The sequence below is a fragment of the Aspergillus karnatakaensis genome, assembly GCF_047715665.1.
Source record: "Aspergillus karnatakaensis strain CBS 102800 unplaced genomic scaffold BJY04scaffold_3, whole genome shotgun sequence".
Taxonomy (NCBI): Eukaryota; Fungi; Ascomycota; class Eurotiomycetes; order Eurotiales; family Aspergillaceae; genus Aspergillus; species Aspergillus karnatakaensis.
In genome coordinates, this window is record NW_027395715.1 from 156893 (window position 1) to 183687 (window position 26795).

Genomic DNA, 26795 nt, shown 5'->3' on the forward strand with positions numbered 1-26795 from the left:
TTACTTTGTGTCACCGATCTGAAGATATATTCGAGCATCTAGTAACATCTCCCACCTGCTGTGTCGATTCGTAATCGATCGAGTAATTAGACTAACATTCTATATTCCCTCTCTATAATACAAACTTTCTCTCCACTCAGCCAAGCCGGCGTACGCATCTTCTCAAAGCAAGAAGAAGGGAGCCCAAGCTCAATGAACCGCCCCATCCCTCCTCAGATCCTTCATATGCCTCTCATACCTAGGCACACTACTCCTACGAAAGCCCTTCCCATACCGAACCGCCAACCCAAACGTCGCAACCTGCACGAACCCGGCAACCGCAGCAACAACAAACGCATCCCTTAACCCCATATTCTCAATCCACGGCGTAATACCATACGAGACACCGAAATTGATCATATTCCGCACAATAATCACCGTGACCAGCGCGTCCGCGCCGAAATCCTTATAGCTGTCGAGGCAATACGCAATGCTCAGTTGCAAACCGATCATAATAGCGAGGCCCATGAGGCCCATTGCAAAGACGACGGTAAACCAGTGCAGCTCGTAGGCGGCGCCGAGACCGAAGAGGAGGAGGCTGGCGGGCAGGAGAAAGAGGTTGACTGCGTTCAGCCACTGGCGGTGCTCGGGCTCGGAGATCCCGCCGTTGCGCACGGCCATGAAGAGGAGGAAGCGGTCGCCGTACCAGCCAATTGCAACCCAGCCGATGACTGTGCCGATTAAAACGGAGAAGTATGTTAGGCCGATGGAGGTTGCGGAGAAGTGGTAGGGAGCTACAGAGAGGATGGGGGAGACGGTGTTGATGAGGACGGTCCACCAGACGACGATGCAGCCGTAGGCGATGCCGGAGTAGAGGATGCAGGGGTAGGTGAAAAATTCGAGCGGGCGCCAGATCATGCTGAGGAGGCGGTTGGGCTTCTGCAGGTCCGACCTGCGTATGAGGGCGAGTTTTTGACGGAAGCTTGTGCGGGGGTATTCGCTTGTTTCTGAGGCCGGGGCTTCGGTGGTCGTAATATTCTTTGAGGGGTTGTGGCTTTCTTGGGCGCGAATAGTGGTTGTGTGGACTTCTTCGATGGCTTCGCTGGTTGTTTTGCGGGTGTAGTTGGTCTCTTCCATGAAGAAGAAGAGGAAGACGAACGAGAGAGCGTTGAAGATTGCGCACCAGAACTGAATTATGAGTAAGTTAGGGCGGGCTCAACATCTGAACCGGTAAAAGGAGGATATTACTGACCAAAACCCATTGCCAGCCCTGCCCATCGTTGATGAAACCGGCGATGATAGTCATAACATAGATTCCAACATACAGTACCAGGCCGTACAGCGCGATGTACTGTCCACGCTCATGCTGAAAGTAAATATCTGTCATACTAACCTCCGAAAGGCTTTCAACGGGTGCTCCGAGAAACCCCTGGGCTAGCTTGATGGCAATAAATTCCTGGTTCGTGCGGACATAGGCGTGCCAAACCATGACAGCTGCCGTGCCCGCAATACTAATGAGGTAGATCGGCCGCTTTCCATACTGTTGCGCAAGGGGCTGGAATACAAGGCCTATCGAATGTGTGAGTTAGAAGATGAGCTGATTGTGGTACGAGTCAAGAAACTCACATCCCCATCCAAACGTCAGAAACATGTATCCAACACCCTCCACAAGCTGTGCAGTGGTCAATCCTGTAGCCTCCGTGATCTGAGGCAGGATAGTCGGTGTAGCTCCCACGCCCGCCGCAACCCAGCAGGTGTAGAGCATGCAGCAGAAGGTTGAGAGAAGTTTGCGCCTTTTGCTCCAGTTGAGGGGATCCTCCAGGTCAGCCGACGGGGGCGGGATCAGAACGATCTTGTCGTCGCCGGAGTGCTGAGCGGCGACAGTGCCGTCAAGGTCGACCAAGTGCACTGTGCCTGGAACATGTGTGGCGGCTAACGAGCCCATTTTGAAGAGATCTAGAGAATATAATTATGATGAAGATTGCTGAGGTGGTTGTTCGTCTGTTGATACGCAGGTAGCTCGAGCAACCGGGTTTATATACACTGTTCCAGGAGCATGCATATGCATCGTCTTGTGTGGACCCGGAACCCACGTGGATGTAGGCATGTTAGCAGCATCGAGACTCTCGGGCTTGGCCCGTAAAAGCCCCGAACACGGCGGTAGAGACCGAGATATAGTTGAGCTCCTGCGGGACGCTGGTATATTTGAGCTGCACAGATATATTGGTTCAGTGCCTCAGCGCGGTTGCTGAAGATTTGATGGGATATGAACGATACGCCTATCAACTCAACATGTGGGCCCAAATTCACCTGGGACTGGCCTTTCTCTGGATTCATAGTGGAGACTTGTTGTTTTAGAGTGCCACGCCACCAAGCTTGAAGACCTGTACTCCAATAATTGGGGTCCGTGCAATAGCATCTATGCTAACTATAGCTATCACGGCTCAAGGTCGATCAATGCTGGCTACACACTCAATACGGCCAGAGAGCACAGCTGACAAGCACGCCACTTTTATTCAGGAAGAATTAGAGTTAACATCAATTGCTGGTAGGGAAGAAATCAGGTGCTAGCTCAGTGCTCAGAAAATCGAACCCCCGCATATCAACCCCAGTCCACCAAGCCTCAACACCAACATCTGGATTTGCCAGCTCTTGCTCTGTCTGCCCGGCATGGAATTCGGCGGAAGGGCATCGGGCGGAGTGGATACTAGGGAAGACATGTGCATACAGTTTTGTAATGCCCGTAGTGAGGCCCCTCAACCAGTGCTCTCGATGAACGTGCTCTGCCGCTGCCGTGAGTAATGTGGTGAGTGTCTCTACGAGAGCACGTATTTGCCCTATATCGTAGTAAACAAGCCCGCAGAAATTCTTGCATATCTTCAGCAGAAACACTGTCGAAAAGGCAACCATAACGTGGAAGTACGAGTGAAACCCGTTTAGCCAGGACTGGACTTCAGTGTCGTCTATAACAGTGCGCAGAATAGCTGTCGCAGCGAATACTGCAGAGTTCGCGGCGTGCTCGCGGTCGATAGAGCCTGCAATGTTAGCCCCGCCTGCAGGGCCACTGACGCCGCGTAGTGCGTGGGTGAAAAGGTACAGTCTCGCAAAGTGATAATACAAAGCGCTGCCCTTGGAAGGATAGTTGCCCACGAAAGCGTTACTTTCGAAGCCGTCTGCCCATTGTGCGCGGAGGGTATCCAACCGAATATTGAACTGGGCTAGGCGCTGCATCTGTGCCTGATCCAAGGGCTTCTCGACGTCGACCCCAAAGGCATCCCAGATGTCCTCCATAACTGACCAGAACTCAATCTGGAATGTGATGCGGAGGTCGTCTGAAGTGGCACAGGGGGACTTGCTAAGAAGGGCAGCAGATCGTATCGCTCCGCATTGTTTAGTGAGCGACGGTCGACCGTAGACGATTGAGTAGTGATGATCACAAACGAAGACGAGATAGTATAGTCTTGTTCGCTGATAATGTAGCTGGTCTCCCTCAAGGGCTTTTCCAAGGCTACTGTGAAGCTGGCAATCTAGCGCCATGCGCACTGCAGCGGCTGAAAGTTGCCACGAGATATCATTGAGCCAATAGGCCCCTATAACGAGTGCTAGAACGTCGTCGATAGACGTAATCTTGGTAATCGCTTTCTTGCTTACCAGCGCAGTAAAATGGTGATAAATCGCGGTGAAATTGACTGAGTTACTGTGCAGCGCACTGACCGCGCAAATTGAGGCTACCAATAATGGCGATGACACCCGAGTATCATGGAGGCTTGTGTACCGACCGCCCAGAATGCGATACAGAAAGTGATCAAATCGAGTGAGATAAAGATCCATATATATTTCCAGCTGCTCAAGCGAGATGATTCCGGAAAGCACAATGTCGCCTGGGTCGTAATTGAGGGTCGGTACGGCTGGAACAGTTGATATCTGGGAAACGCACGAGCCGGGGATATCTCCCAGGTGTGACTCCGGGCCCATGACGACCTGCCAGTGCTGCTCCGTACCATCCGTTTGGCTGATGGCCGGACGGGTGTTGACGTAGGTGTCGCTTGCAGCAGGTGTTCTGGGGGCTTCCGAATGGCGATAGCATTGCTCTGACATTGCTTTGATCTCTGCCCGCAGAGAGGCAATCTCTTGCTCCATTTTCCGTCGCCATCTGCAGAGCATGAATTAATATTGTTGGCCAGCTCTAACTCAGGGCGACCCACGCATTGTCACTTTCGGTGATGACCTGAGACCACCTTTCGACCTCACATGTCATGCTCCGTCTCGAACAGCGAGTGCACGGAGGCCCGGTCTCCGGCATCGTACATCGTATCTAGGACATATGAGCATGATCGCTAGGATAATCATCTAAAGAGCGTAGCACCTTTTGCCTGCGACACCCAAGGCATGCAGCCCCCTTGCGGGTAACATCGCGGAGCCTGGGAGAGCCCGACTCCAAAGCATTGGCTGCCATCGTGGGCACAAAGTGAGTTCTCGCAGGCCATCAAAAAGATGGCCGAGGAGGAAACAGAGAGTTGCGAATATTGACCGACTGAACATTGGCAATACATGGCCCTTCAGTGGTGATCCACAATGCGGCTGGACAACGTGGCTCTAAGCAGAGCTTTATTGGTATCGCTCAGGAGGGTTTCCAAACCACTAACAAAGTGCAGGCCTCTAGGCCAATAAGGCTCGCTCAGCCTCGCATGCCTCGCCTGAGTTGGAGAAAGCAGATTGCTAATTGCGGGTCTGGATCCACAATCGGCATTTCGGGGTTGTGCCGGTCTGTCAGTGCCAGAGGTGCTGTTTGCTGTAAGCTTGCACTTGTGACCATTGAATCAGAAAGCCCATAAGTATCGAAGGTACGTACTGAGGCATTGATGTGTCCACCACCCCGTCATCATGTCCAACCCACCACCTTACCGCGCAGAGCACGTCGGTTCCCTCCTGAGATCCAAGGAGCTGCTAGACCTATGGTACAACGACCACCGCGATGAAGGATCCAAAGCCGCAGACCGAAAGAAGCAAGAAGACCATGACATCAAGGAAGCTGTCGACCTGCAACAGTCCCTCGGCTTTCGCACCATCACAGACGGGGAAATCCGACGACGACTCTACTGGGGTACATTCTTCACCGACCTCGAAGGAATGACAGAGATACAGGTGACAGATCTCAGCATCTTCCGTCCATACCTGAAGCACACGAAGCTGTTCACCGATTCAGGAAAAGAAGGTGGAGGGGGCACGGTGGTCGTGTGCACCGGCAAAATCAGACACGTCAAGAGCAGTTTCCTGCATGAGTTTGAGTATTTGAAGACGCTTGTCAATCCGGAAAGAGTGAAAGATATTAAAATCACTGCCAGCTCGCTTGAGATGTATCATCTCATGTACAAACAAGGTTTTGCGTACCCGGCTTCGGTGTATGAGTCCGACGACGAATACTTTGCGGACATTGCGGCTGCTTTCCGAGCGGAGGTTCATGTCCTCTACGATGCAGGGCTCAGGAATATCCAAATCGATGATCCAAACTTGGGGTGTACGTATTTTGCTATTGCTGGCTGTAGCCCTAACTGACCATGGCAGACTTTTGTGACCCGCAAGTTCACCAAGGATGGGCAGCCGACAGCCTTAACCACCGAACAAGCATCGAGCAAGTGAAGCAATATGTCAAATTGATCAATGACTCTATTTCTGGTCTTCCCGACGATCTACACGTTGCCTTGCACCTATGTAAGGGAAACTTCAAAAGTGGCCACTGGGCAAGTGGCGGTTACGACTTGATTGCGTCCACTCTATTCAGGAAATGCAACGTCAAGACATTCTTCCTGGAATTCGACACTGAGCGCTCAGGAGGCTTTGCACCCCTTAAGGAGCTCCCGGTGGATAAGCGAGTCGTGCTTGGGCTCATCACGACCAAAACTGGACAGGCCGAGGACCTAGAGCAACTGCAGAAGCGGGTTCACGAGGCAGCCAAATACATGGCAGAGGGGTCTGGCGAGTCTGAAGCCAGTTGTCTCCAGCGAATCAGCGTGAGTCCGCAGTGCGGGTTTGCAAGCGCCAACATTGGCAATCAGATATCTAGAGACGGCATGCTGTCTAAGCTGAGCCTAGTGAGGAAGTTGGCGGATAGGGTTTGGGATGGCGAGCCGTGATACTTGTTATGTACATACACAGAGTGGAATCTTGTAGAATCGTTGACTGCTTGTATACTGATAACTAGTGTAGTGAGAGCGACATATTCCTTCTAAGAATATGCTTGAGCGCGCACTAAGTGTCCAGAGGTACAAGGTACTCCAGCTCCGTATTCCGCTGAATCTCAAAAGCAACAGTCTACATAATTCCAAATGCAGTCACTAATAGAATACGCCTTGGTATAGGATAATATACCGAAGATTACAGCTGTGCACATTGCTGCTATCCACCCATCTAGGTCATAAATCACAGTCCTATTGGCATGCCCTTCGTCCAAAAGCATTCAATCTAAATGGCTACAGAAGCTATCGATTGAGAAACCTTTGGAACCGCAAAATGCGCAGCCGAGCCGTACCGCTTCCTACCTTCTTCATAGTCCTTACCATCTTCACGCTCTGACACCAATTAGCTGGGAGTCATAGAAGTGACTGAAAATGCCTTACCATGATCTGGCGGAAAAGCCACCCTCCGGTGCGCGTAGTACTTCTCCCTCAGATCAGCACCATCCTCGCTACCATGGTACGTCGCGTAAATGCTCGCCCGGGGCCGAGTTGACAGATTCGGCGCAGACCGATGAGCAAGATGGCTTCCGAAGATCAACAGATCACCAGCGTCCAATAGCACAGGTGTCCATTCATGAGCTGCTTCCCAGGCGGCAGAGAGCTCAGCCCCTTGTACGAGGTCGAATTCAGCGCGATGAGAGCCCGCTACTACCTCTAGACAGCCATTCTCTATTGTTGCAGGGTCGACGGCGAAGTTAGCAGTCAGGTGCTCGATGTTGCCAATGTGGTCATATCCCGGCGCATCAATGTGTGGCTTGAAACCGCTGGCTCGAGGGGACTTATAGTTGATTTTGTCTTTGAAGAGGCGCATCTCCTTGTTATTTATCGTCAGTATGCCATGTGGTGTTCATAGTGGGTTAGGGCTTGCGTACACTCCCTGACAGCTGCGCCAAAATGTCTCCTAGTTTTCTTCCGTAGAGGAGGCTGTGAAAGAGCCGATGGAAGTCGACAAAGTACTCGGTTCGCATGAGCTGTGGGTTGCCGTCTGCGTTGGTTTCATTGTAGGGCATCCACTTGCCCTTCTCAAGGGGCCAAGTGCGGACTTCATCCGTCCATTTCTGCAGATCAGTTGGGGTAGCGAGCCTGTGCTCGCTGTTTCGAAGGATTAGATATCCGTTTGTTCTGAATAATTCGACTTGTGCCTCAGAGAGAGGACCTGCCATGGTGAAAGTAGATGGTTCGTGCTCACCCGAGAGATGCGCTTGGGCATTTGGCCCTATCTATTACTTGCTTTACTTCGTAGTGCAAGACGAAAGACGATTTCCCATGTGGGTGTCAAGGCTTTGCCGGGTCGGTGCCGATCGGTGTTTGATATCGGGGGCCACCGAGACAGCGGCCATTGCGGCATATCGCCGATGAATGTGTGTCAACCTCGATGATGCACCACTACAAGTGGTATATCCTTCTGTTCCCCTGTGCAAGACCAAGGGCCTGTGGACTCAGCTGTCGATGATTCGCTCCTCGGTAATTGCTTCCTCCAAAATTGACAATGCAGGTGTCACGGCCTTTCCTATGGCTGTTGGACGGCCTCACAATCGCTTTCAGTCTCTGGATCCGTTATAAAGCTGTACTCTTCGTGAGACATGTGAGTGCAGATTTACTGGTAGGCACCGGATTGACTAACCCAATATAGCAACCATGGGGAGAAATGCTGCTAGAGGAAATTGTTCTTCTCTGGCTTACCTACTGCGTGCTCTGGGTCATACAGTGGCTCGGATCAGATAGACAGTCCGTCAAGCTAGAGAAATCATCCTTACGAAGATCAGCATGGGGCCTTTGCGTTTCCATCACGTCTGGCAGGTTTGACCGACGTCTGCAATCTCTGGCATTTGCCTCGCTCGCTGCGACAACACTATTTCCAATCATGGCCTTGGACTTTGTTTACCGCGCCCAGATACTGCATAGTAGCCCCGAGCTTGCGTTCTCGCGCATGGGCTACGTAAGTGACAACACTGCGAATGTTATTGTGCGATACCCCGAGGCCACCGTGATTCAGATTGAGTATCGGCCACTCACCTCCAAAGCGTGGCTTACAGGCGATGTTATATCCACCATTCCCGCCGATGACTACGTCGGCACGTTTAAATTAGAGCACCTCGAACCCGCAACGGAGTATCAGTACCGTACAAACACTAGCCATGTTGGCACTTTCTCTACACCATCATTTGACCCCAAGCGATTCACCATAGTCTCGAGCAGCTGCATCAAACCGGGCTTCCCATACAACCCTGTTGGGCATCCTCTCCACGTCGGCGGGCTCACTCACCTGACGACATTCCTCCAAAGCACAAAAGTGGACATGATGCTATTCCTAGGAGATTTTATTTACATCGACCTACCCAGAAGATTCGGCTTCGCGGTGGAGGACTACCAAAAGGCTTACCGCCAAGTCTACGCCTCGCCGACATGGACCCCAGAATTACGAGCCCTCCCCTGGATCCACGCTTACGATGACCACGAGTTGACGAATAATTGGTCCTCCAACGAAACAGGACTGTATCAGAAGGCGATCCGCCCATTTCTAGCCTATCAACACCAAGGAAACCCAGACCCAGTGAAGGAGGGCGCAACATATTACACCTTCTCGAAAGGCAATGTCTCGTTCTTCGTCTTGGATACGCGACGGTACCGTTCGTTATCTTCATTACCCGATGATGAGAGCAAGACTATGCTTGGTGCTGAACAGCTGTCACTGCTCAAGACGTGGCTACGAACTGCGCCGGGCTGGAAAGTCGTTTTGAGTAGCGTGCCGTTTACCAGAAACTTCCAGGCGGCAGATGAAGAGGACTATTGGGCTGGGTATCTGACTGAGAGGAGGGAGATTCTTGAGGTTATGTGGGAGACTGAGGGTGTTCTGATCATCACGGGAGTAAGTACCTAGGTAGCCCTAATTCCTCCCTCTAACCAATTAACACCCCTCGGTGCAGGATCGCCACGAACACGCCACGACAGCTTTTCCTGCTCCCGGCACAAATGACACGCGCGTTATTGAGTTCTCGACTTCGCCATTGAGTCAGTTTGTCAATCCTTTCGTTAAAGACTATAGCCAGGTGGATGAGTCCGACCGAGCCATTTACTATCATCACGAGGGCCTGTCCAAGTTTGGATCCTTTACGTTTGATACTTCAGACTCCAAAGTATGGACGATGGAGTTTGAGCTCATTGTGGATGGTGAGAAGGCCTGGAGTTATACGGTTGAGCAGCGGAAACCTGGGTCTAGTTAGAGGTTCAAGGGGTTAGCAGGTAGCTCTTAGAGAAAGGAGGCGACGTAAAAAGGAACAAGTTGTGTTTTTTGCTTCTGTTCAGTAATCAAACTTTCTAATTTCGTATTTCAAGCCCTAAGGGCACCAGCGTTAATGTTGTGGCACCACCATGATTACAACTAATTCCACCACAAGAAAGGAGATACGGAGAAAGTAAGCTCTATATCATATAATGAGTCACTACATATGCAAGCGTATTGGCGCTTGATCTGTCTCTAGTCACCAAGACACAAAAGACTACATGCGCTTCTTTCAGCAGAGCAGAGCATAAGCTGTGAACCAGGCCTTCGGCAATCGCCTTGTACCATTTACAACCCACTTCAGTCGCCAAGTTTGTGACCGGTCTTTGTCTCCAATAAAAAGGACTGTTGTGCGGGCCAGCCTCCATCTACACTGCAATTCAGTGGCTAACTGCGTCTCGGTGTACACCGTAGCGCGGCCGGAGCATGCCCGTAGCGGCCGTAGCGCCAGATATGGGAGGTACAGTAAGGTCTGTATCCACGATCGGTAGGATATACCCCTCTCATCAGCACCTTTTATACACTTCCAAGTAAAAAACAATCCCAGAACACCCACCCGATCAAGCCACATCTAAAAAATCCAAAATGTCCCCCTCCGTCCAAGAAAGCGACGCCCGCAGCACAATCGACGAGATCTTCGCCATGCTCCACGCCCAAGGCGCAGCAGACTACATGGGCGAGCCCGTCTCGCAACTTGAACACTGTCTCCAAAGCGCCGCACTAGCACAAGCTGCTTCCGCAGACACGGAAACGATCATCGCGTCTCTACTGCACGACATCGGGCGGTTCATCCCGGCCGCGCAAAAGGTAGCGCAATTCATCGAGAATGGCAAGTATCTCGGCCGCGCAAGCCACGATATCCTCGGTGAGCGATTCCTGCGCGAGGTCGGGTTTAGTGAAAAGGTGTGCCAGCTGGTGGGGAGCCATGTTGTTGCGAAGCGGTATCTTTGTGCGACGGAGGAGGGGTACTGGGAGGGGTTGAGTAAGACTAGTAAGCGGACGTTGGAGTATCAGGTATAACTTTGTTTCCTATTCTTTATTTCTGGTATCATGCACTAAGGGTACGATTTGGCTAGGGCGGCAAGTTTAGTGACGATGAGGTGCGACAGGCTGAAGCGGACCCCTGGCTGAAGGAGAAGGTTGCGGTTCGCCGGTGGGATGATCTTGCTAAGGAGTCTGGGGCTGTGACGCCGCCGTTGGAGGCTTATAGGGAGATGGCTGTTGAGTGTTTGTTAGCCTCTAGGAAGGCCTCTAGGGTTTGATGTATACATTTGTTTCCTTTGCTCTCCTCTCTCGGTCTTCCAGGATCTTCTTCATTATGATCTGGTTCATCTCGTGCAGTCTCATCCGTATGGTGACGCTCAGCCTGTCTTTCAAGGCAGCCCAGTAAACTCCACTCGCTGCAGCAGACGCCAAGTGCGTTCGATTCGCAAGGTCCTGGGACAGTAAGCCAATACAGGTGTTCAGCATCTTGATAAGATTCTCAAAGTCCCCATCAGTGAGATCATCATTGCTGACACCATCGAAACTCTCTTGGACCACCAACGATCGACTGGTCAAGTAGAGAAATGGAATGGTGTAGAAGGAACCTCCGAAAGAGAGCGTGTGCTCTGGGGTGAAGACCGCGTGTGGACAACAGGGTGGTATAAACCTAGCGATTAGCTTAGTATAGTGTGTAAACTTCAGGCGGAGGCACATACAGAAGATCTCCTGGCTGGAGCTCAATTTTAATAAAGCCGTCGAAGTAAACTTTAGATCATCGAGTGACTGGGAGTCATTCTCCTTCTCTGCCGTGTAGTTATGAGCGTCTAATGTGTCTATCTGTCGCGAACGTAGCCCCTTGAGGAGGTCGGGGATCGAAGAAGGTAGACCACTAAGAGAGGAGTGGTGCGTGTATCCTCGCCATAGAATTGGAGTCATCTTGTTTGAATCTATGCTGTCTGGATCCTTCAAAGCATCCTCAAACTCACTAGCACATTTTACGCTGATAATGCTGCTTTGATCAACCTTGGACATCCCATCAATATTATCAAGAAACTTTTGCATTTTCTGGGTTCTCTCGTTTTGGCTGTGTGCAAGCCGAAATGGCAGCCCAGGGCCTTGTGTGTCAGCGCCTTGTGTGTCAGGACCTCGTGTACCAGGGCCTGTATCTTCCATAGTCAGGATAATCAGCAGAGTCCCTTGCGCTTCAAGGGTAACAAACATACTCCCTCCACGATTAGCTCGTGTCTGGCACGTCTTTACATGCCGCCCCATATTCTGCCTAGTAACAAGTCTTCCGCAAAGATCACATTCCTGCCGATTACGTACACCACACAACCTGACATATTGCAGGTAGTCACGAACAAGGACTGTTTCCTTGCACTTATCACACGAGTACTCTTCATCTGCGCGCTCACATCGTCTGTAGTGCCGCTCGTGATGGGTTTTTGTGAGAGGGTTCTTGCAGAATGGGCAATTTGCCATGCTATCCAATATGGAGAGAGGGAATGAAGTAAACTAAAAAGGCCAGGTAGGGGAGGGTAAAAGGGATAGGGAGAGGAGGTCGGGAAGAGGTCGAGAGAAGGAAGCTACGGAGGAGGTTAGCTGGAGATGTCTGTTGGATTAGCTCGCTTGGCATGCAAGCCAGTCACAGCGATGCCTCCTGTTATTGGATATCACCTTGCAGATGCAGGTGGCCGACATGGTTGCCTCAAAGATGCAGTCCAGGCAGGTCTGTCTGCTGGCTGCCTTCCTCAATCATGCACGCAACCGCATTGGATCAACGTAGGTCTTATAGGATTTCGACAATAGGAAGGCGTGATTAAGTAGGAAGGAGTGGTAGAGCTCAGTGCGCAGACTTGGGCTTGAGTCATTACTTTAGACTTGATCAGGCGCAACTTAAAGAGGTAATAGCATAGCTAACATTATATTTGGAGGCTATGTATACATGAGGTAACATTTTGCGAGCAGCATGCCATAGACAGAGGTACAGATGATTAAATCGATGGCAGCCCAGCCTGAAAGACAGAACAAACAGCATTGATACATGATAAGGAGCGTGGCCGTCTCACACAGTCGAGAGGGCAGAAACATGAAATACCCATTTAGATGGGTCTAGTACAACCTCTAAGGCCAGCTCCAGCTAGTAGAGAAGGAAGCTGAGGCAGAGGTCGTTGACGAAGCAATGAGGTCGGAGAGCCATTCATCCAGAGACTCGCCCTCGGCCTCCTCACAGGTGCAACCGTCACCATGAGCAGACCCCTCAGCGCCAGTGGAGCCTGAAGCATCGCCAGAAGCATCGTCAAAAGCACCAGCACTACCAGACCCTGAAGCCCCTGCGGACCCCGAAGCGCTGCCAGAGCCAGAAGCCTCCCCTGATGCCTCACCCCCCGCAGAGCCTGAGACATCACCAGAGCCAGAGGCTCCAGCGGAACCTTCCACATCACCTGAAGCAGAGCCTTCCACATCGCCGGACGCACCGGCAGAACCTCCAACGCCAGCTGAACTAGTTGCGCTACCAGAGCCGGAAGCTTCTCCTGAACCTTCAGTACTGCCGGATCCTGACACATCACCGGATCCCTCAGCAGAAACACCAGTTCCCGCTGATCCGCTACCAGAGCCTTCAGCGCTGCCAGATCCTGAGACATCACCCGAGCCAGAGGCACCTGCACTGCCAGCTCCTGAGACGTTGCCTGAACCTGAAGCACTGCCAGATCCTGAAACATCACCGGAGGCGCCAGCACCGACTGATCCTGATCCTGCACCACTGGCGGAGCCACCGATGCCGGCAGTTCCATTAACGTTACCAGATCCTTCGAGGCCAGCCGATCCGCCTGCACTTCCAGATGCACCAACGCCGGCAGAGCCACCAGCAGATCCTCCGATTCCAGCGCTTCCAGACCCTTCAAGGCCAGCCGAGCCACCAATTCCTGCAGAGCCTGAGCCGCCGATGCCGGCAGAGCCTCCCAGGCCAGCAGTTCCATTGACGTGTCCAGATCCTCCAATGCCTGCGGATCCACCAGCTGACCCACCGATTCCAGCGCTTCCAGATGCTCCAACGCCAGCACTGCCGGAACCTTCAAGGCCAGCTGAGCCACCAACACTTCCGGATCCTCCAATGCCAGCGCTGCCAGATCCCTCAAGGCCAGCAGAACCTCCAGCGCTACCAGAGGCGCCAACACCTGCAGAGCCACCGAGGCCAGCGGAACCTTCAGCACTACCAGAGGCGCCGAGGCCAGCAGTTCCATTAACATGTCCAGAGCCACCAACGCCTGCAGAACCACCGGCAGAGCCACCGATAGATCCTGAGCCGCTAGCGCCAGCGGAACCGCCAAGACCAGCGGAGCCACCAATAGATCCTCCTAAGCCGGCAGATCCTCCGAGGCCAGCGCTACCGGAACCTTCAACGCCAGCAGAACCTCCAGCACTACCGGAAACACCAGCGCCTGCAGATCCGCCGAGGCCAGCTGAGCCTCCAGCGGATCCGCCAATTCCTGCGGTACCATTGACGTTTCCAGAGCCTTCAAGTTCACCAGAAGCACCAGCAGATCCTCCAATTCCGGCGGAGCCACCAGCGGACCCCTCGAGACCGCCTGATGCGCCAGCACTGCCAGATCCTCCAATGCCAGCTGATCCGCCGAGGCCAGCTGAGCCACCAATACTTCCTCCCAGACCGGCCGATCCTCCAAGGCCAGCGGAACCACTAGCACCACCCTCAGCGGAGCCTTCGGCAGAACCTTCAGCGCTTCCAGATGCTCCAACACCGGCGGAGCCACCAATAGATCCTCCTAGGCCGGCCGATCCTCCAATTCCAGCGGAGCCACTAGCACCGCCTTCAGCGGAACCCTCGGCAGAGCCACCAAGGCCAGCAGATCCTCCAAGTCCGGCGGAGCCTCCAATAGATCCGCCTAGACCGGCCGATCCTCCCAGGCCAGCGGAGCCGCTAGCTTCGCCTTCAGCGGAACCCTCGGCGGAACCTTCAGCGGAACCTTCAGCGCTACCAGAAGCGCCAAGGCCAGCGGAACCACCAGCAGATCCCTCAAGACCAGCCGATCCACCAAGACCTGCTGAGCCGCCGAGGCCTGCTGAGCCACCAAGACCAGCGGAACCACCCAGTCCAGCATGACCACCGAGACCAGCAGATCCGCTAACACCAGCCTCACCACCCGCGGAGCCCTCAGCTCCAGCCTCACCACTAGCCGATCCACCTAGACCAGCGGAACCACCAAGCCCAGCATGGCCACCAAGACCCAGAGATCCTCCAAGCCCGGCATGACCGCCTAGACCAGCATGGCCACTGCCACCAAGACCAGCACTACCCGACGCCTCGGCATCAGCAGAGCCTTCCGCACTACCGGACGCACCGGCACTCGCACCAGCAGACCCATCCACACTACCAGAGGCACTCGCACCAGCAGACCCAGAACCCGAGCCAGACCCCCAGGCGCCAGCGCCCGCAGAGCCCGCCCCGAAAAGATCCGCCAGCGCAGAGAGGCCGAATCCGCCGCTGAGGGAGCCCGAGCCGCCGGCGTTGGCGCCGCCACTCAAGAGCCCAAAGGTGCGCGGCTTGTTGACGGTTTTGGATGCCTCGCGGGCCGGGGTGGGTGCGCTGAGCGCGGTTGTGGCGAGGAGGGTGAGTGCCACGGGGACCTTCATCTTGGACTTTTGATAGATGAAGTGAGGTAAGATATAAGAAATAGAACGAGAGTTTTTGGTTTGTTTGAATGTGAGCGCAGCTCAGATGTAACGAAGGAAGTAACAGAAAAGAAAAGAGATAACGAAAGCGAAAGCGAGAGAAGGAGATAGCTGGCGGAAAGAGAGAAAGAGAGAAAGGGATGGGGCGTGCTGGACTGCAGAGAAGGGTGGGTGTTCTGGCTACATTATATACAGTCCATCTGAGTAGAGGGAAAGGAGGTGGAATAGCTAGATCTTGAAAATTGGATGGCCGACTTCGCTTGGTGGTGGTAGCTTGTTTCGCTGTGGGGGGGTACAGTGCATGGATCACGATTCACGACTCAGCTTGGTGCAATATACAGGAAACCGATGAACTCTCTAGCTCTGTCTCCATTGCTACCAAGAATAGCACGAGTTTACCAGGGACTTGCCGGGGGAGGAGAGTTCACGCAGTGGCATGTTTCGACGTGTGGAGGTATGCTGGCACGGAGCAGTGGGACTGAAGTCCCTGCAATCTACACTTTCCCTTGTACCAAGCATCGCGCTAGTGCAATGGAAGCTGCAGGTTTGGTCGGGGCCATGGTGTGACTCGTTAGCTGCTTCAGAGTGCTTAGCACCAACCCTAAAGAAGGTCCGATCGCCGCTAGTTTGAGATCACAGATACGGACGACCGATGGTTCATGACTAGACTATCCTGAAGACTCCTGACTCCCGGCCCACCGGCTTCTGACAGCAGATGCAGGAACAGTTCCAAGTTTTTGCCAGTCTCATCTTGACCTCCCTGCCTCCGTGACAGCTGCCGGATAATCCGAGTCAGGGAGTTGACAGCACTGTTGGCATTATGTCGAATGCGAAACTGCCCTGTATACACTTATACCAGTCAATCCAATCCTAAATACGAAAAAGAGACAAGATTCTCCAGCCAGGCCCGTCGTTCATGGGGGCGAGAACTCGGGCGAGCATCCGAGGGCTCTGCAATAACCCTAACTCGGTCAGCTCCACCCAAGCTCCACTCGAATTCGACGTTTCCCCTGTCGTTTCAAACGTCGCCAATTATAGATCTCTGCAGTTTGTGAGCTAGGTAAACAGGGTAAACAGACCGACAACCCTGATTCTGTGTAGCGATAGACCAAGGGCCCTGCAATGGCGGTTTCCACCGTACAACGGAACAACCCCAGTGATACAGAAATAACATGCCTTCAGACCAGACACCAAATTTTTGGCCATATGGAATAGGGGCTAGGTCTAGAACTTTGGTCTCGACTGTCGAATCTTCCAGATCAACTCGCTATATTGGCTAGCACGCGGACGGCCATGGACAGGTAGGCACAAGCGCGACTCGCGCGACTCGCACGAGCTACCTAAGTCAGTTACGAGTCATGCACATTCTGCTAGCGTTGATCTCAACATCCACATTCTGTTAAGCGACCTAGAGAAGCCAAGCGTTCGAACCTCGAGCACATGCAGGAGAGCTCTGTGATAGTGGGTCACGGCCAGTCAGATCGTGTTGCAGCTTTTTATAGTCGAGTCGAGACAATGGTGGTCTCGGCTTTGAAGGTGAAAGTCTCAAGATCGTCACCTGGCACTATGAGCTGTAATCAGGTCCGTAGCTTCTCAGGGCACGTTGTCGGTTGTAGCTCTCTCCCTGCTTGAACTCGTGCTATCCTCGGATATTTTACACCAAGGCTAGATCGAATACCTAGCTCTTCTCAACCCCACTGTCTATATTGACATATCAGATCTAGATTTCTAAGTGGGCTGAATTCTATCAAATGCAAATCATCGCCCACTTGACATGCTGTTGTCCGTGCTTGAGACATCCTGAGGTAGCACCGCGGTATTGCGCGTCCACGCGGGTTAATGGACGATCCACGGGTAGGCGAGTTTCAGATGGCACAGAATTTGCCTCTGTCAAAAGCAAGAATCACCATTGCCCGGCTTGAGTTAATGCATCACCTGGATTGAAGTCGTACAGTTGACTCCCACTGACTGGGGTTGTCTTGCAGTGAATGATGCAAATGGCAATAGCAGGAGAGTACACACTTAAGCTCCCGTACAAATACCCTCTCTGGCCTGACTCTCTGCTGAAGATAGACGTTCTTGAAGACAAGCTGGGTAAGAATAGGTTCCGCGGTCTGAGGTTGTCTCTGTGCTTAGTGCCATCCTGCAGCATGGAGGCATCCATGGCACGAGCGTGACTCTTACGCTACTACCAGAATAGTACTCAATGTGGCTATGGGTGATTCTCAGGATAGAAAACCTCTTGGTAACAATTTGGCCCAACTCATAGTACTAGTTCAAACACTGAAAATAAAATGTTCTCAAATCGGAAAACTACTCCTTACCATTGTAATAAATCTCATACATGCCTTTCCTTTGCCAGTTCTCAAGATACCGCTTGAGCAGCTCACTACTCAGTGGCGTGTACCGGATATCAGGCCGATCAGCAAGAGCCTTGACAGTGTTCGGCGTTTCATACACGGGCGTATATTTACTCGTCTGCAAGCGACTTAGCTCTCTCAAAACTGGTTCCTCGAGCAAAGGCATCAGAGGCGAGAGTGGGTTCTGGTCGATGTCCGAAGCCCGAAGCTTAGCCACCCAGTCGTCGTATGGAATCTCCTTCACATGGTATCCAGCTTCATTAATCATGACTCCAGTCTCCTCAAAGTTAACCGACTGGGAGTGGTCTGAAGCGACGAGACTGTAGGATCGACCGAGGTTCTGGTTCGAAGAGGCAATATGGAGCAGGGCGGAACAGACATAGTCCACCGTGACATACTCCATACGCTGATCGGGGAGGTACGGCCAGTAACCGATCCGGATACTACCGACGATTATCCGTGCGAAGAAATCATCTGGGTTCCCGATCGCGGTGTGGCGGTCTCCGATGGTGAAGCCCGGTCGATAGATCGTGACTGGGAGGCCGCGGGCTCGCATCCTGCGTACCATTTCCTCGGCTACCCACTGGCTATGGGCGTAGCCGGTGTCGTATGGTAGAGAGGTGAGGTGCCCCAGTAAACCCTCATCCTCTCGCAGCTCCTTCGTGCCGAGGACCAGTGCCGTCGGACCCCAGGTGTCAATGCTGGACATGTAGTGAAAGGCCTTGCGGCGACCCACCGCACCCAGCCGGAGGACATTCTTCGTTCCGAGGACATTAGATGGGAAATGGTTCTGGTACGGCTCGCAGAAATTGACTTTGGCTCCGACGTGGAAGATCACGCTGGCCCAGTTGGACAGCCATGTGAACTTTTCGTCTCCGAGACCAAGTGTTTCATCTGCCATCTCGCCGTCTAGAACGATGATCTTGTCCAAATGCGGCTGGGAGGATTCCCAGATATCGTATCTCTTGAGAGTATTCTCGATGCGCGTTCTGGCTGACAGACTCTTCCTGCTCCGGGCCAGGCATGCCACTTGCTTGACAGTCGGTAGGGCAAGGAGCTGCGCCATTAGATGGACCCCAACGAACCCAGTCACGCCCGTGATGAAGACACGACCTTCTTCCTCGGCTTGCCAATCCGGTACAACCGCGATATCGTCGGCGAGTAGTGTGTCTGCCTCCATGACCGCAATGCTGACCAGTGCGGGTCGAGTCTCCTTGCTCTCCTTCAGCACCGCCGCAATCTTGACCACGGTCGGATTGTCCAGGAGCATATCCATAGTAACCTTTTTGGCAAACTTCTGCATCAGGTAACCGATGAATCTGGCAGACTCCAAAGATGACATGCCCATTGCGAAGAAATCTTCATCTTCTCCCAGGTCAGGTACGTCAATAAGCCCCCGAACCATGCGTTTCAACGTATCGTAGACTTCACTCTCTGGGACTGCCCAATGACCATTCGAGTCTGGCATTCCATTGTGCCCATTCTCGGAGCTCTCGCTAGCTGCAGCCAGGGCCTCCCGGTCAACCTTACCATAGGGATGGAGTGGGAACCTCGAAACGATGGTGATCCTGCTAGGTACCATGTATGGTGGCAAACTCTCTTTGGCATAGTCTCTAATCGCCTTCGACTCCAATTTTTGACCATCGTCAGAAAGTGCAACGAAGGCTGAAAGCACCTTCTCGCCGAATGGTCGTACTTGGAGAACCACAGCCTGCCTGATACCGTCCATTTTCTCAAGCGTTCTCTCGACGTCGCCAAGTTCGACCCGGAAGCCGTCCTGCTTAACCTGCATATCGAATCGCCCTCTAAAATCCAGCACTTCCAACGGAATTCTCCACCTAGCGAGATCGCCAGTCCGGAACACCCGGACCGACTCCGAAGAGCTCTCACCGAGTGCAGACGCACTCAGCTCCAGAAAGTGTTTTGCATTGGCCTCGGGTTGATTCAGATATCCGCACGACAGACCGGGTCCAGCGAGATAGATCTCCCCTTCCCGGTCAGCGTCTTTGATCAGCTTCATTTCCTCGTCCAGCAGGTAGATTTTGGTATGCCCGACCGCTTTCCCAATACTGATCGTCTCACGCATTGTCTCTTTCAGGTCAATCAGCTGCAAGGACACAAACGTTGTGCACTCGGTCGGCCCATAGCCGTTCCAGAGATGCTCCGGTGCACCTTCAGTGAGAACGTGCCGGACGGATCTTACGTTCAGAGCCTCACCACAGGCAATTACATGTCTGACTCCCTTGAATGCGGAAGGGCAGGTAGTAGCCACAATGGTAAAGAGCGCAGTGGGTAGTATCATTGCGGAAACCTTGTGCTTCTGCACGAAGTCGCGGAACCCGAATGGGTCTGTGGCGGTATACTTGGGTATAACCACAACTGTTGCGCCGGAGAGCAGAGTGACCCAGATCTCGAAGAGCGACAAGTCAAAGCCCGGGTTATTGACCTCAGCCACTCTGTCGGTTGGGAGGAGGGGCGTGATAGGTGTAGAGCTAGCCAGGTGTAGGATGCTTCGAGCGGATATCTGAACGGCCTTCGGTCTGCCGGTAGACCCGGAGGTAAAGAGAATGTGGCTTCGATGATCCGCTGGCCGATCCACAAGCACTTGTATAATGTGCCCGTTTTGAGAGACTCCCGCACTGTCTGCCATGGTATCGTCGAAAAGCACTAAGTTGTAGCCAGGGACTCTGTCACGTAGTTCGTGGGCTGTGATGACAAGTCTAGCATTGATATCGCTGAGCATGTCGTTGAGACGTTTTTCGGGCATGGACGGGTCGACTGGGACACAGCTGCCGCCTGCTCGCAAAACGGCCACCTGCGCAATTATTTGTCTATGGCCTGTTTCGAGGAAGATGCAGACGGGTTCTTGGAGGAGAATGTGTTTGTTGTTAAGGGCCCGGGTGAGATGGTCGGCGCGCGCGAGGAGCTGTGCGTAGGTTAAGCTCAGCTCGCCGTCGATCACCGCAAGAGCGTTGGGGAAGAAGGTGGCTTTTTGGCAGAGTAGTGACTCCATTGTGACTTTAGTCGCAGAGATTGCAGAGATTGAGTATGTGAGAAAAGATTTGCTTGCTTGTTTAGAATAGATTTAATCCATATTCTACTCCAGCCGCCAATATATACCTTGGCTACATTGATCAACTCGAGGTGATAAAACCTGCTCACAACAAGCTACGCCTACTGTCATACAGTGTATTGCACAGAGTATGTCTGAATGGGCTGCTCTCTGCGTCGAAAATGATCTATACAGAACAGTCGGCTCGGTTGCCTCGCTGCCGGGAAGCTTGCCCTAGGAAGTGAGAACCTTGTAACCCTGACCCGCAAGTCGGAGCATTTAACAGGAGATATAGGAGGATAAATTGCTTTACCCAGTTGCCAAGTAGAACTTGTAGGTAAGCCAAGTCGCACTATGTCAAGCTTTCCACCTGGGGTTAATCGTCGATAGATAGAACCCTGGACTGGTCAATCCTGCCGTAACACCACGATCTATGGATCAGTCTTCCGATAACTCCTATACGTAGCTTATACCATTTGGAAATCGTGCCATTGATACATTAGATTCTGCCAGGCTCTGAATCCTTCTGTGTAATACGTCTGGGTCAAACACCCACGAATGAGACAGATGTCTTTGAACGACCATCATCTCCGCGAACATCACATTTAAGATATGTAGTCTTCGCATAAACACTCATGATTTATATTGTGCGACCATATAAACAGCTCAAAAACCCCGGTAGGACCATCCACCAACCGGAAGATGGTCTCTCGGCCCCCTAGGTTGACGCGAACTCACGCTATGATTCGGATTCTGCCATAGCACCGAGCAGATTGTGCAACTGCAGATAACCTTAATACCCCGCATCTTTCCTCGAGCATCCTGTCAACCTTTACTATAGTTTGTCAACGGCATAGACAGCTGTTGCACGAACTACGTGGCACCACTCTATTCGCCACAACCTACGACTTCGTCAGAAGCTTTCAGCTACGCTGTCAAACCAAGATCCCGCTGAAGGTCTGAGCTGAGCACTTTACTTGCATTTCTCTGCCTGATTGGAAAAACTCTGCTATAAGCTTTACCGGCTGTTGGATTGACATCCTTGCAAGCGAGGGTCAAAGCCATAAGTGACGCTGGAAAGAATTCCTTACTGCAACTATTTGAATTGGCTCAGACCTCCGCTTCTTGCTCCAGGAAAGCATCGCCTCCTTTCACAAACATTGCACAGCATCAGGGAACGGCAACAATGACTCCTGCTATCCCTCCCGAGCTTATCGAGAAGTTGAAAGCACTCTTCCCTGGCAATGATCAGGTCGTTACTCGTGATAGCCCGAGTTATGACAAAGCTTTGCAACGCTGGTCTGACCTTGCGTCTCAGCCTGCGGTATGTCAATCATTTCTACTCTTGCTTTAATAACTGCATAAAACTAAATATGCCAGGGCGCTATCGTCTATCCCCAGTCTGCCGAGGATGTACCGAAGACTATTCTCTTTGCTCAGGAGAATAAACTCGACTTGGCGGTTAAGGGAGGCGGCCATACTGCCGATGGAGGAAACTCCAGCGACGGAGGAATTGTTCTTGACCTTGGGCGGCTGAATAAGGTGACTCTCCACTCTGACACCAAGACCCTAACTGCGGAAGGAGGTGCGCTCTGGCGAGATGTCAACCGTGCAACCGCTGGAAGTGGCCTCGCCGTTGTAAGTAGTTCAATCGGCACCACCGGGGTTGGTGGAGTGACAGTGCAAGGAGGATTTGGGTATCTGATAGGCTCTCATTGTTTGATCATCGACAATTTGCAATCTGTACAGATTGTGACACCAGACGGCAAGCTCCAAACCGCTTCGGAGAGTGAGAATTCTGACCTCTTCTGGGCGGTTCGAGGTGCGGGTCAAAACTTTGGAGTTGTGGTCGAGTTTACTTTCCGAGCCCACGAGCAGGGAAATGTCTTTGCGGGTTCTCTTGTTTACACTCTTGATAAGCTTGACACGGTTCTAGCGACACTACATGACTCTCTCCGGTACAAGGATGGGAAAACTGCGGCGCAGTGTGTGGTCTACCAGCCCCCAGATGCCCCAGAAGTCCTGCTGAACGTCGCTCTGGTCCACAATGGACCTGAGGAAGAGTGTAGAGAGAGGCTCGCCAACATCTTTAGCCTCAACGCCGTTAGCATGGATGTGAAGCAAATGCAGTACGAAGAGGCAAACGCCATGCTCGACTCGTTCAGCCCTCCCGGCAGCCGAAAGCGACTTGTCGGATTCGACTTTGCCGCCCCGCTCAGACTGCAATTCGTCCAAAAGCTCTGCCAGGAGCTTCAGACCCAGTTCGACGCTGAGCCGAATATGATGCGCTCCTACATTGACATCGAATTCTGGCACATGTCCAAGATGTCCAAAATACCAACGACGGCAATGGCGTACCCGAATCGAACGGATACCCAGAAGGGGAGTATAGCTCTTGATTATACGGATGCATCCAAGGACGATGAGTACTTACAGTGGGCGATGAAGCTCAAGAGCTGGTTTGAAGATGAGTTCAGGCGATCTGGGCATGAGCCGAATATGCTTGTATCCAATTTCACGTACTACACGGAGCGTAAGTCCACGAAATCCACATCGCTTGGAAGATCTATAGCGTTAACTTCACCGTCCTATAGCATCCACTCGTAGAACAGTCGGCGATATGTTTGGAGTCAATGCCGGCAGGCTGATTGAGCTCAAGCGAAAGTACGATCCGCACGGCATGTTCAGCAAAATCAACCCTATCAGCACCTAGCTTTTGGACCCATTCTGTTTTACTTACTTTTCTCTAGTCTGATTAAAGTTTACAATTGTCTTTTAATCCTGTTTTTTTTTTTTTTTTTTTTTTTTTTGCAAGCTAGGTCATGGTGTAACAATGAATCATCCCAGCCTCGATGAGCATATAGTAGACAGGTCCAGCTCGAATCCGTCCATCAACCCAAGCTTTGGCTTTACTCAAAGTAGGCACCCTTGATGACCGCCTTCATACTCTTTCTCTCTCCCTCTAAGTAGTTTATTCACAAAATGGGGTTTTTTGACATTGCCCCTAAACCAAAGAGCGTTCTCGGGTACCACCGCGTTCTTGCACCCTCTGCCGGTGTGAAGGTCTCCCCTCTGTGCCTGGGAACCATGAATTTTGGAACGACCTGGTATACGCAATAATATCTCTACGGCTTTCTGTCTGTGGTAAGCATGACTAACGGTCAGCAGGGAAAGCTTCATGGGAAAGTGTGAGAAAGCCGACGCGTTTGCCATCATGGACGCATTCTATGATAACGGAGGGAACTTCATTGACACGTAAGCTCTTGCCGCCAGCTCTTTGCAGGAACTAACTAACTCTCTTATTTGTCCAAAGCGCGAATTGCTATCAAGAGGAGCAATCCGAACAATGGATCGGAGAGTGGATGAAAACCCGGGGGAACCGTGATCAAATGGTGTACGTTTACTCTCATTGTACCAGCCAACCAACTACTTCACAGACTGACCATGATCAGTATCTCCACAAAATACGGCGTCGGCTACCGCGCAGCACATTTCGACAAACAACCCCTACAGTCAAACTACGTCGGCAACTCCCTCAAATCACTGTATCTCTCTGTCGACGCCAGTCTCAAGAAGCTGCAAACCGACTACATCGATATCTTCTACCTCCACTGGTGGGATCTAACCACTGGAGTTGAAGAAATCATGCAAGGTCTGAACATCCTTATTAAAGAACGGAAAGTGCTCTATCTCGGGGTCTCAGATACCCCGGCCTGGGTCGTTGTAAAGGCTAACGAGTACGCCCGCGCGAATGGACTCCGGCCGTTCTCCCTATACCAAGGCCAGTGGAGTGCTTCACTACGGGACATGGAGCGGGAGATTGTCCCCATGTGTCGCGACCAGGGAATGGGGATTGCACCGTTTGGAGTCCTCGGGCAGGGGAAATTCAGGTCTGTGGCGGCTCGTGTTGCTGCTCATATGGGGTCTGGGAGGGGTGCGCAGGCTTCAGACGTGGAGAACAAGGTATCGGAGGTCTTAGAAACTGTTGCCGAGCGTAAAGGCACGACGTTGTATGCTGTGGTACGCTGTTCTTTACTTTTTCTTTCACCCTCTATCTATTACACGATGACTGAGAGAGGATAGGCCCTTGCATACATTCTCCACAGAACACCCTACGTCTTCCCGATTGTAGGGGGTCGGAAGGTCGAACACCTCATGGCGAACATCAATGCGCTGTCGGTGGAGCTTTCGAAGGACGAGATGAGCGAAATTGATGGTGCAGTTCCCTTTGATGCTGGGTATCCACATACCTATATCTTTGGCGCACAGTATGGTCTGGACAAGACGGCATCTGATGTCTGGTTCACCACCTTGTCCGCTCATATTGATTCTCCACCGCACCAGGAGCCGGTGAAGCCTCGCCAAGTTACCTAAGTGAACATGGAAGTACAATGTGCAGAGAGGAGGGAAGACTTTCTCGCGGCGGGTTGCTCGTGGTCTAAATATTTTTGACACACCAGATTGTTTTCTTTTGTTGTTCGTACAACCTTGTCTGCTATGTTTTTGCTGCCCGGAGTGCAGTAAAGCTCTTTCATGCATCGGCGAATGCATCAATTGAATGGGATCAATGGACTTCCTCGGTAGTGGATATTACAAAATCCTCTTTCTCGAGCCCATTCTCATCGTCCACCGGGCAGTACTAGGGTACTGAACAGGTGTGATATCCAATTTTCTAGCAACCGATAATTTGCGCTTTCAGCACCCTTCTGGAAGGTGACCTTAACCATGGCATCTTTAGGGAAGATCTGAAGCAGGCGCTCTTCGTCTAGCTATTGCAGTGCTTTGTACCAAAAAGGGCAGATGCAGGCAAGACTCGCGAGTCTGGCTGAACAATAACATACCCTCAAGTGCGCTGAGGTATTTCGAAAAGCCCTATGCATCCAAATGGTAAAACAGCGGGCCGTGCAGCCGATAAACATGGCAAAGAAGGTAGAGGTTCTCATTTATCCATCTAACCAGCCGTTGATTCCGGCGCCCACATGTGCTCATGACCAACCCTAGCTGGCCAAAAGCATCTAGTAGTGTTAAGGGTTCCAAGATAACTGTTCTGCATCCTTGGTGATTATTCCTACTGTGGACTCCAGGTAATCCATGCAGGAGGGCTCATCAATAATGCAGTCCAGAAAGCCGCTATACCCAACGAAAAGAAGTCGTATACCCGCACCAACCGCACGCAGCTGCATAGAATGACTATCTACCAGATTTAACCAGCTGCATTTAGCAGAATGCTCCCAAATCCAGCAAGGCACATGCCCCGTTTAGAACCCCAATCTATAGCTTCCCCGCCACTCCAACTTCTGCAGTTCGTAGAATCCTTGCAACATTCACCAGTCAGATAGCTACCCCTGATGATGATGCTATACGAAGCAAGTCTTATGCTACTCGAGTCTTCCCCGCGATACGAGCTTGTACAGGCCCCGTCCGCTCTTGATGTGGTATAGATGTACTTGGCATCCGCCTTCTTGCACAATACGAGGTCTATACTTTCTGTTTCGGCGTGTCTAGAATCGAGTTTGCTTATACACCTCAGACCGCCGGTGCTCAGTAGGGGGTTTACCATCTATCTTGGAATATGATAGCTCCTCCTATGATATACTCGCTTATGTTTACCCGTCGCGGTACGGACCGTAACCCCGCAAAGAGACTGGGATGGAATTGGAGAGGACGTAGACGGAGAGGTATAAATACTGCTCTGGAACATGCCAACATCCATCTCGGTCAACCAAAAAGCCCACAGAACTCGAGTACCTCCACAACAACCGCCACACTCAATTATCAACTCCTAGCCACAACTTCGTCAAAATGAAATTCACTGCTCTCATCGCCCTCGCCCTTGCCGCCGTGGCCATCGCAGCCCCCGCTGCTGAGCCGGAGCTCGTGAAGCGTACGTATAGCACAACAAACAACAGACCTTTGCTATCACCGCATAATATAGAGCCAGAGATACTGACTTGCGCATGCACAGGCGACTGCGCATCTGATTGCCGCTCCATAGCCACGCGCTCCTGCAATGCGAGCTGCGGGTCCAACGGTACTTGCAGGATTGAATGCACTCGCATTAAGACGGCGAGCTGTATTAGGGACTACTGCTAGTTTATCCGGTGTGGAGACTTAGATACTGAATCTTGTGTGCGGTGGCAATGGGGGTGGTATTCGAGTCGGCCCTTCAAAGGGACGAAAGTTCGATGCACCAGTTAGGGTTTAGGCTG

The 26795-nt window shown here is 52.1% G+C and overlaps 12 protein-coding genes across 12 annotated transcripts; 6 read left to right on the forward strand and 6 right to left on the reverse strand.

Moving 5' to 3' along the window:
* Nucleotides 1-189: 189 nt before the first annotated feature.
* Nucleotides 190-1993, reverse strand: BJY04DRAFT_228324 (major facilitator superfamily domain-containing protein; the record flags this gene model as incomplete). Its single annotated transcript, XM_073718814.1, has 3 exons — nucleotides 1606-1993; nucleotides 1232-1548; nucleotides 190-1167 (listed from the first exon to the last, which is right to left on the reverse strand). The coding sequence occupies exons 1-3, from the start codon at nucleotides 1922-1924 to the stop codon at nucleotides 190-192; spliced, it is 1614 nt and encodes a 537-aa protein (XP_073576262.1). The 5' UTR covers nucleotides 1925-1993.
* A 524-nt stretch (nucleotides 1994-2517) lies between these two features.
* Nucleotides 2518-4435, reverse strand: BJY04DRAFT_228326 (Zn(II)2Cys6 transcription factor; the record flags this gene model as incomplete). Its single annotated transcript, XM_073718815.1, has 5 exons — nucleotides 2518-2686; nucleotides 2741-3822; nucleotides 3853-4132; nucleotides 4185-4294; nucleotides 4346-4435. The coding sequence occupies 5 exons, from the start codon at nucleotides 4433-4435 to the stop codon at nucleotides 2518-2520; spliced, it is 1731 nt and encodes a 576-aa protein (XP_073576263.1).
* A 428-nt stretch (nucleotides 4436-4863) lies between these two features.
* BJY04DRAFT_204730 (cobalamin-independent methionine synthase II family protein) lies at nucleotides 4864-6113 on the forward strand (the record flags this gene model as incomplete). The annotated part of the gene is made up of 2 exons (XM_073713527.1): nucleotides 4864-5497; nucleotides 5545-6113. The coding sequence occupies 2 exons, from the start codon at nucleotides 4864-4866 to the stop codon at nucleotides 6111-6113; spliced, it is 1203 nt and encodes a 400-aa protein (XP_073576264.1).
* A 328-nt stretch (nucleotides 6114-6441) lies between these two features.
* Nucleotides 6442-7378, reverse strand: BJY04DRAFT_213217 (phytanoyl-CoA dioxygenase family protein; the record flags this gene model as incomplete). The annotated part of the gene is made up of 3 exons (XM_073714814.1): nucleotides 6442-6548; nucleotides 6597-7029; nucleotides 7088-7378. 3 exons carry the CDS (start codon nucleotides 7376-7378, stop codon nucleotides 6442-6444), a joined length of 831 nt encoding a protein of 276 aa, XP_073576265.1.
* A 326-nt stretch (nucleotides 7379-7704) lies between these two features.
* BJY04DRAFT_213218 (alkaline phosphatase D family protein) lies at nucleotides 7705-9439 on the forward strand (the record flags this gene model as incomplete). The annotated part of the gene is made up of 3 exons (XM_073714815.1): nucleotides 7705-7800; nucleotides 7849-9084; nucleotides 9143-9439. The coding sequence occupies 3 exons, from the start codon at nucleotides 7705-7707 to the stop codon at nucleotides 9437-9439; spliced, it is 1629 nt and encodes a 542-aa protein (XP_073576266.1).
* Nucleotides 9440-10083: 644 nt separating this feature from the next.
* Nucleotides 10084-10760, forward strand: BJY04DRAFT_213219 (HD domain-containing protein; the record flags this gene model as incomplete). The annotated part of the gene is made up of 2 exons (XM_073714816.1): nucleotides 10084-10512; nucleotides 10575-10760. The coding sequence occupies 2 exons, from the start codon at nucleotides 10084-10086 to the stop codon at nucleotides 10758-10760; spliced, it is 615 nt and encodes a 204-aa protein (XP_073576267.1).
* Nucleotides 10761-11054: 294 nt separating this feature from the next.
* Nucleotides 11055-11655, reverse strand: BJY04DRAFT_213220 (uncharacterized protein; the record flags this gene model as incomplete). Its single annotated transcript, XM_073714817.1, has 2 exons — nucleotides 11055-11149; nucleotides 11199-11655. The coding sequence occupies 2 exons, from the start codon at nucleotides 11653-11655 to the stop codon at nucleotides 11055-11057; spliced, it is 552 nt and encodes a 183-aa protein (XP_073576268.1).
* A 951-nt stretch (nucleotides 11656-12606) lies between these two features.
* BJY04DRAFT_213221 (uncharacterized protein) lies at nucleotides 12607-15135 on the reverse strand (the record flags this gene model as incomplete). The annotated part of the gene is made up of 1 exon (XM_073714818.1): nucleotides 12607-15135. One exon carries the CDS (start codon nucleotides 15133-15135, stop codon nucleotides 12607-12609), a length of 2529 nt encoding a protein of 842 aa, XP_073576269.1.
* A 2352-nt stretch (nucleotides 15136-17487) lies between these two features.
* BJY04DRAFT_228327 (uncharacterized protein) lies at nucleotides 17488-20547 on the reverse strand (the record flags this gene model as incomplete). Its single annotated transcript, XM_073718816.1, has 1 exon — nucleotides 17488-20547. The coding sequence occupies one exon, from the start codon at nucleotides 20545-20547 to the stop codon at nucleotides 17488-17490; it is 3060 nt and encodes a 1019-aa protein (XP_073576270.1).
* A 1225-nt stretch (nucleotides 20548-21772) lies between these two features.
* On the forward strand, nucleotides 21773-23299 carry BJY04DRAFT_213223 (FAD-binding oxidoreductase; the record flags this gene model as incomplete). The annotated part of the gene is made up of 3 exons (XM_073714819.1): nucleotides 21773-21910; nucleotides 21967-23119; nucleotides 23181-23299. 3 exons carry the CDS (start codon nucleotides 21773-21775, stop codon nucleotides 23297-23299), a joined length of 1410 nt encoding a protein of 469 aa, XP_073576271.1.
* Nucleotides 23300-23568: 269 nt separating this feature from the next.
* BJY04DRAFT_228331 (norsolorinic acid reductase) lies at nucleotides 23569-24960 on the forward strand (the record flags this gene model as incomplete). Its single annotated transcript, XM_073718817.1, has 5 exons — nucleotides 23569-23693; nucleotides 23755-23841; nucleotides 23900-23980; nucleotides 24039-24606; nucleotides 24670-24960. The coding sequence occupies 5 exons, from the start codon at nucleotides 23569-23571 to the stop codon at nucleotides 24958-24960; spliced, it is 1152 nt and encodes a 383-aa protein (XP_073576272.1).
* Nucleotides 24961-26388: 1428 nt separating this feature from the next.
* BJY04DRAFT_213225 (uncharacterized protein) lies at nucleotides 26389-26679 on the forward strand (the record flags this gene model as incomplete). The annotated part of the gene is made up of 2 exons (XM_073714820.1): nucleotides 26389-26470; nucleotides 26552-26679. The coding sequence occupies 2 exons, from the start codon at nucleotides 26389-26391 to the stop codon at nucleotides 26677-26679; spliced, it is 210 nt and encodes a 69-aa protein (XP_073576273.1).
* Nucleotides 26680-26795: the final 116 nt, after the last annotated feature.